Genomic DNA, 8,724 nt, shown 5'->3' on the forward strand with positions numbered 1-8,724 from the left:
CCAGCACAAGTGCCTACGTTTAAACTGCAGTAACGCCGCTGTTACGTAGATTGTAACTTGATAACTAAAGTGGTTAATTAAAACATATTTTTGTTCCGATTTTTTTTTCCCTCAATACACACACCTCTTTTCTTTTTTCAGGAACTTAATTGACATGTCGGTAGAAAACGAACTGCCCTTACGTTTGGTATGGTTAGTTGGCGTTTCATAGCGCGAAGCAACTAGGCTATCTACGCCAAACAACCCATAAAATGCTGCAAGTTAAACACAGTAAAATGTAAAAAGAAAACAAGTTCAAAATAAAACAATGCCCAAAAATCAAGTAGAATTCTCAAATAGATATAAAAAGGCCAATGGCCCGTAAAAAAACAAAAACAAAAAAAAACAACTAAAACACAATCAAGATGGACAGCGTGACCATCGCCAATGACACCATCCAACGTCAGGGTTAAACCTTTAGAAAAGACATGTCTAAAATGGTGCCGCCGCTTACACTCGTAACGACGACACACGCGAGTAAAAGATGTTTATTATTTCCAGATTTCAATAAAAATATAAAATTAAATAAACTTACCACAGTTTTTGCCAGTCCAAGTAACAAGGCTAACGTTGTTCTCATGAAATTCAAGGATTTGGCCATCGGATGTTCCAGTATACGCTTTACCTAGAGATTGGAGTAATGGAAAACGCACTTGTAAATATTGTGTAATTTTAGTCAGCACGAGAGAACCTATTTATGTATGCATGAAACTGAATACATCTAAACCAGAACGCTTTCTAACGGCCTCTTTTGAAAATCTGCCGATTAAATAGTTCTTTTATTCTGCTAATATAAAAACGGAAACTTTCCAATAAAATGAAAAACGACAGCTACTTGCTGAAACATTCTAATAAAACCAAAACATTCAACTAAAAACGAAACAATAAAAGCTCCCCAGTGGTACGGCGGTATATCTGGGGACTTACTGCGCTTAAAACCGGGTTTCGATACCAGTGGTGGGTAGAGCACAAATAACCCATTGTGTAGCTTTGTGTTTAACTTAAAAAAAAAAATAACGGAAACATTCTGATAAAAGCGAAACGACAAAGATTTACAGAAACATTCCATAAACGCAAAACGAACGATAAATATTTTTTCCGAAACATTCTAATAAAAAAGAAAACCCGAAAAGATTTGGCAAAAGACAAATATTACGACTGAAAACAAAACGATAAGCATTTTTCCGAAACATTCTAATAAAATCAAAATGGCAAATAATTACGAAAACATTACAATAAAAACAAAAAGACAAGGATTTACGTGAACTTTTCAATAAAATCAAAACGACAAATAATTACGAAAACATTACAATAAAAACAAAAAGACAAGGATTTAGGGGAACTTTTCAATAAAATCAAAATTTAAAAGTTTTACAGAAAAAAATTTGCTACGAAAGAAAGAATGCCAGTAATTTCTTTTGCTCGTGAACTAATATTTTCATGAATGATACAAACAGACAGACATCCACGACCAAGTACACTCTGCAATTATAGAATAGTAATACCTGTATTTAAACTGATTACACGGAACTGTCAACTTCTAGGAATATATCTTAATGACACTTTTGCAAAACTAAAGCTATAGGTGCGAGCGTCAAAGGGTATCGTCTTCTAGAAAGGCCTGGGGGACATGCCCCCAGCCAAAAACTTCTTATTAAATAAGGCAAAATGATGTAATCTGGTACATTTTCTGGTTCAATGTGATACTGACCTGGATCCAACCAGTCAATCATTCATAGTGCCCTAAAGAAAGCTGCTAATTTGACTATAACTTATATTTGTTTTTGTTTTTTAACAATGCACGTGAGCGTGACAATAAGCCCAAATGTTGGAAGCTTTGCTGTACATAACGCGCAAATCTACACGAGGGTTATCTTCGCTAGCCGTCCCTAATTTGGAAGGTCAGACTAGAGGAAAAGCAGCTAGTCAAAACCACCCACCGCCTACTCTTGCGCTATCCTTTTACCAACGAATAATGCAATTGACTGTTATATTATAACGCCCCCACCCCTGAAAGGGCGAGTGTGTTCGGTGACGGAGTTTCGAACCCGCGACCCTCAGCTTGCGAGTCGAGCGTCTTAACCATCGGGCCATGCTCTGCGGTGCATCACATTCCATAATACTGGTATGAATGTCGTATTTTCATGCATATAACCCGCGGGGTATACGTTAAATTGATTTTCAAAAACGCCAACTGCGGGATATATTCGTGTGTGTGCTGGTAATACCGTATTTTTGTTGTTGTTGTTTTGTTTTGAAGACTGAAATCGCCAATTTTCTATTACCGAATATTCGTTTATGTTGTTCTTGTTCAACACGTGGAGCGATTCATCAATCGGCCGATAGGTACGTCTGTTAGCAATCCCAGTTATTCTCCGGTCAAAGGACAAAGTATAAATCCGAATACTTTTGACTGAATTTATCAGAATAGATCACAATTGCGACTTAACTAATTGTATTCCAAGACGAGTAGGTTTCATTTTCACTAATTGGTAGAAATACTTCTTGTAGATCCAATCAATGGTAGCCATTGGTTACTCGCCTCTAATCTGTTTAATGGATGTTTTATTATGTTAATATAAAATAATTCTATAATTTTTTTTGCCTTCCAAAATTTATCTGTGTCGCTGGCTTGCGGAGTATGTACGAATTCAAGGTAACACGTTTCTTTTCTCAGGTGCGGGGTATACTAGGGGGCGGGTTATTTACGTGAAAATACGGTACAGATAGGCTAGTACATTATATTTGCGAAATAATAAAAAATGGAATATACTTATTTCAAAATTACCTGTATATTATAAATATATAAGTGATGTAAGTTTTTTCGTTATGTGGTGTAAAAGTCCACAGTTTTATAATCCTGCTTTACTATTTATATGAAGTTTACCCTTCTCTAACTATTAACTCTTTATCATGAAAACGCTTTTACATTTTACAACAGATTGCTCAGCAATAACCTTGAGGGCTCGTAACGCTAATATTTTGTGTGCAAAACAGATGTGACACATTGTGCAGCTTTGCATTTAAAGAAAGTTAATAAACTACTTGACCGGTTCAAACGATAAGCAATCTGAGTGTCGCGGGTTCGAATCCCCGTTCCACCCAAACATGCTCGTCCTTTCAGCCGTGGGGACGTTATAATGTGTAGTCAATCCCACTATTCGTTGGTGAAAGTGTAGTTTAAGAGTTGGCGGTGGGTGGTGATGACTAGCTGACTTCCCTCTAGTCTTACACTGGTAAATTAGGGACGGCTAGCGCAGATAGCCCTCGTGTAGCTTTGCGCGAAGTTCAAAATAAAAACAGACAAACAAACAAATCAAAATTGCAAGACATAAACATATAAAAAGTTGTTGTTGTTTTTTTTTCTACTACAGTTTGATATTACCACATCTAGCTTTATATTCAAATATTTGTTTCATTAAAAGTAACAAACCTGTGACATTCCGTGCAAAAATTACATATAAAATTTATTTTTTATTTTTTCCTGCTTGAGTTGTGTTTGGTCTTACTGTAGTCGGGTTGAAGCAGTTAAGGCTCAAGGCCATTCGTGTCAAGTTTACGGATCTATTTACAAGCCACGGCTTGAACATATCTTCCCCCCAGTAAGTCCTGAGGCTAAGAAAAAAAAATCCCGTTTTTATTTACAAAAGGGGTTAGAAACAGTATTTCTTGTAGTATATTTTATCGTTTTGCGCAGCTGTGCTAGAAGTTAATTTTGGACTGAATTTTGCCAAGTCTACTTGTGACATTTAAGAGCAAGAAAAAAACATCAAACATTTAATGTCATCTTTTATATTTTCCTTTGTTTGTATGTTGTTTGGTTGTAAAAAAACTTACACATTGTTCTACCTGTGTTGTGCTCGCTACAGGTATCGAAACGTGGTTGTTAGCACTATAAGCCACTGGGAGAAAAGGGGCCATATCTTACTCTAAGGCTTCTCTTCTATATCTGACTCTCTATAATATAAAGTTTGATGTGCATATCTCTGACTATAAAAACTGTAAAATCGGCTTTAAAAATATCCTGTATTTTTCCATTATACATCGCTTAGAAAAGATTTTTTTTTTAAATGATGAACACCAGGTACAGTAGATAATGCTGAACTGAATGCTTGCTTTGTTTGCTTGTTATAAATTTCGCGCAAAGCTACACGAAGGCTATCTGCGCTAACCGTCCCTAATTTAGCAGTGAACTAGAGGAAACACAGCTAGTCATCATCACCCACCACCAACTTTTGGGCTAATCTTTTATCACCCGTGGGATTGACCGTCACATTATAACGCCCCCACGGCTGAAAGGGCGAGCATGTTTGGTGGGACGGAGATTCGAACCCGCGACCCTCAGATTGCGAGTCCAGCGCCCTAACCGCTTGCATTGACAATGGTCGCCTAGCGACCAAGGCCAGCAATTCTTTAGTTTATCTCTCGCAAGTTTAAGAGCTTACTTGAACGTAATCTAGTTTTCTAGCACGTGGATAAAATGATACAATGTGAATAATGGCAGATAGTTTTATTTTGCTGTGTTTATCAGATATACCAGACTGTTTGAATCAAATAACTGAATTTTTCATTCAAGTGTCTTTGAGTAATATTTTTTTTTACAACACTCCTAGGTTATTACTACACAATTATAATAGGATTAATTAATCATAATAGCAGGTTTGTGAATGTGACCTTTGGATTAATTAATTATAATAGCAGGTTTGTGAATGTGGCCTTTGGACTAATCAATTATGATAGCAGGTTTGCGAATGTGGCCTTTGGATTAATTAATTATAATAGTAGGTTTGTGAATGTGGCCTTTGGATTAATTAATTATAATAGTAGGTTTGTGAATGTGGCCTTTGGATTAATTAATTATAATAGTAGGTTTGTGAATGTGGCCTTTGACCAGACAAACCCAAAAATAATTTAGTGAGAAGTGATGGAAGTGAAAAAAAAAACATATAATTTTATTATTTGAAGTCAATAAAAAATTAATCAGGATCATGATTCCCATTTCTGCTGATAATTTTAATTATGACTCCGATTTCATTTTTCATTGAATTCAAATACGAAGCTAATTTTTTTTCTATTTCCAATATTTTTATTACTTGTATATATAATTACAATGCTCGAGAAACAGAATACCCAGGTTTTAGTATCCTGTCCATAAAGAATGATACTTATATTGTTTTATCTTTGGTGTATTATTTCAAATTAACTGTTGGAAATACTTCAAAATCATCAATTCCACCTAACGATAGTAACTTAGTTTCTTACCTTCTTAGTGTTTTCAGAAGCTTGAACAATGAGAAACTTATAGACTATGTTTACAAACGGCGCTTACTGCGCTGTACTAACATAAAGAATAAACTTACTTTTTCTTATTCATAACTGAAACGGAAACACGCAGATTGATTCACTCCACCAGACAGAAAACAATTTAATTACCTTCACCGATCCTCGTTTTTATAACCTAACCTCGAATTTACTAGAAAATGTGACGTTAAATTTCTAGCAATTTCTAGACCTATATTATCAAACCTTTTTTTATATTAACGTCAAGATTATGACCCGCAACTCCCTCTAGCTAATACATAAATTAGAAAATTAAAATACAGCTTACATCAATATGTTTAACCAAAGAATCGGTTAGAAACCTTCCAAATCATCTTGGTGCAGGTGGGAAGGAGCTCAAGTTGTTTGGATTCATTTTTAAACTTCTAATTTAAGTTTTCCTGGCTATTTACTTTGTACACTTTTCAAAGACATGTACAATTTTGTAGTTTTTGTCGAATGAAAATGATGTTTGATTTTCATAAGATGGGATGCAAAAACTCAATTTCTCTAAATTTCCAGCTTCTTAAATGTTTGTTCTATAGAGCGTTCTGTCTGTACTACATATACACACTTTTGCAGTCTTGAGTCGTTAATTGAATGTTTGTTCTATAGAACGTTCTGTCTGTACTACATATACACACTGTTGCAGTCTTGAGTCGGTTAATTGAATGTTTGTTCTATAGAACGTTCTGTCTGTACTACATATACACACTGTTACAGTCTTGAGTCGTTAACTGATAAACAACGACAATTGTTATTGTATTTTTTGGATTTTGTCTTTTTTGTCAAACAATATTTTGTCCAGATTCTTTGTACAGTAGAAGTCTTCAAACATCAGTTTCATAATTTGGTAACTCTTCTTAATTCGTGAAACAAATTTATTAAATTTACCATCTTATAGTAACATCATCGTACATGCTTCTTCAAGACCCCCAATGTTTCACAAATTTGCTGATTTCCATAGTTTGTTACACGGGGTTGTCAATGTGCCCCTGTCTTCTGAAGATTATGAAACTGAATAAAATATTTAAAAATAAAATAAATTGCGATCAATAATGTTTATACAACTAAGTTAATAGTTGTTATTTAAGAAAATTAAAGGCCACTAACTTAAAATTAATACATCCACATACTGTACGAAATGAAAAGAAGAACAGAAAGTTAGTTTGTTTTTGAAGTTAAGCACAAAGCTACACAATGGGCTATCTGTGCTCTGCCCACCACGGGTATCGAAACCCGGTTTCTAGCGTTGTAAGTCCGCAGAAATACCGCTTGTGCCACTGGGGGGGGGGCAGAACAGAAAGAAACGGTATAAGATCAGATACAGTGGAAAACCTTCTCACAATTTATGTAACAAGAAAGATACAGATCGGCCTTCTACTAGAAAAATAATTTGTTTAGCAACAAGGCCCAAAATTGAAAAGTACAACCATGATGTTGTTTACCAATTAACGAGTGAAGACTAATAGTGAGAATATATATATATATATATATATAGGTCAGACAGGGCGTTCCAAAGAAACGAGTATTCAAGAGGCTGGAAAGTGGGGGAAATGAACAAAACTTCTTTATCCCATCTTATGGAATCTAAACATCAATTTCGTCCAGAAAAGTAAAAAAACTACAAAATTTCAGATGTCTTTTGAAAAAAAGGTAAGAAACTAGAGGGCCTGAAAAAAAAAGGTAAGAAACTAGAGGGCCTGAAAAAAAAGGTAAGAAACTAGAGGGCCTGAAAGCTTAAAAATAAAGTTAAAAAGTTTAAAAACTAATCTTCACAAAGTTCTAAACAACCAAACCAAATTAAACCCTCCCCACTTGCCTCAGGGTGAATGTCAAGGTTCCCAACCGGTTCTTAGATTAAAACATATATTTAATCAGTTTCTAAGCTAGTTCAGTCTGTACCTGATGATGTCTTTACTGGCGAAACCATGTTAGTAATGAGTGACGTATTTGTTAAATGTGTAGCAAAAATATATCATTGATGACAAAAGTGAAAAATACTTCTTATATTACAAGTAAAAACAGATCCTTTAATTAGAGTAAACTGTCTCTCTAATACACCGTATGTTAACTATAATAACGGTATAACTAGGAGCATGGCTGAAAACTGACCAGCGATAATTACAGTCATGGCCGTGTAGTGTCTGATTTATGTCTTCGTTATGTGGTCTACGTAAAGTTAGTTTATCTAAATTAATGGTAAGAAAGGGTAACATATAAGGTCAAGTGAAATGCTGTGTTACTGATTCACGCGCATGCGTGATTGTAAAGAAGTCGTCAGTCCACGGTAAACAACAGTTCGTATGAAATATGGCCCGGAATGGCCAAGTGGTTTGGGCGCTTGACTCGCAATCTGAGGGTCGCGGGTTCGAATCCCCGTCCCACCAAATATGCTCGCCCTTTCAGCCGTGAGGGCGTTATAATGTGACGGTTAATCCTCCTATTGACTGGTAAAAGAGTAGCGCAAGAGTAGGCGGTGGATGGTGTTGACTAGCTGCCTTCCCTCTGGTCTTTCACTGCTAAATTAGGAACGGCTAGCGCAGATAGCCCTCGTGTAGTTTTTCGCGAAATTCAAAACAAACAAACAAACAAATCGTGTAAAATAGATTATTATGTCACGTGCGATTAAAGTTAGATGGAATAATATGGCCGACTGGAGTTTAAAAGTGAAACTAATCTGCTAACCAAGAGTGGTTCGTAAATGATAATTTCCAAGGTAATTCAACGAGCACTGCGCGAAAAAACACTATTGTAATACACGTATTGTAATGCAAGTATTGTACTGCACGTATTGTAAGTCCAAGTTGTTATCGGAAATACAGTTTGGAAACGGCTTGAAGGGGTAGTGAAAGAAACTTTATTACAAATGTACAACGTTTCGAGAAGCTTACGTCATCATCAGGTACAAGTAGTTTACATAGATACGAGAATATATATATATATACAGTACAAAACAAAGACGCCACATGACCGGATGTTGCTTAACAGATTAGCAAAGCCGTCTCCAAACTTTTCTAAAAACTTTCTAGTCATCCAATTTAAGATGTTATCAATATCGACGTTGTGTATTTAAACCATTCTCTGCATCAGTATTAGGTAGTATATAATTTACCAAAGTTTGTCTCTCGTTTGTTGTTTTTTTTCTATTTTGGTAGAATTCAAAAGCCAGAAGTCCACAATGTTTTGTTAGTTTACATCAAACGTCTACACGTGAGGAAACACGTTACGCTAACCTTTCGTGACAACTGTGACATCTCGTTACACTGTTCTTTTGTGACGATATTTAAGGGCTTTGACATTAGTTTGTTTGTAATTAAGCACAAAGCTACACAATGGGCTATCTGTGCTCTGCCCACCACGGAT

General features: G+C 35.6%; 1 protein-coding gene across 1 annotated transcript in view; it reads right to left on the reverse strand.

Annotated features, from left to right (window-relative positions):
• Window positions 1-574: 574 nt before the first annotated feature.
• Window positions 575-8,724, reverse strand: part of LOC106473563 (adipocyte plasma membrane-associated protein-like) — a gene marked incomplete at its 3' end in the record, with an annotated part of 35,834 nt that continues 27,684 nt past the window's right edge. Inside the window, exon 4 of the mRNA XM_013934249.2 lies at window positions 575-664. Coding sequence (XP_013789703.1) covers window positions 575-664 — 90 coding nt within the window. The remainder of the gene's footprint in view (window positions 665-8,724) is intronic.

The sequence above is a fragment of the Limulus polyphemus genome, unplaced genomic scaffold (assembly GCF_000517525.1).
Source record: "Limulus polyphemus unplaced genomic scaffold, Limulus_polyphemus-2.1.2 Scaffold6277, whole genome shotgun sequence".
In the NCBI taxonomy this organism is placed as follows: domain Eukaryota; kingdom Metazoa; phylum Arthropoda; class Merostomata; order Xiphosura; family Limulidae; genus Limulus; species Limulus polyphemus.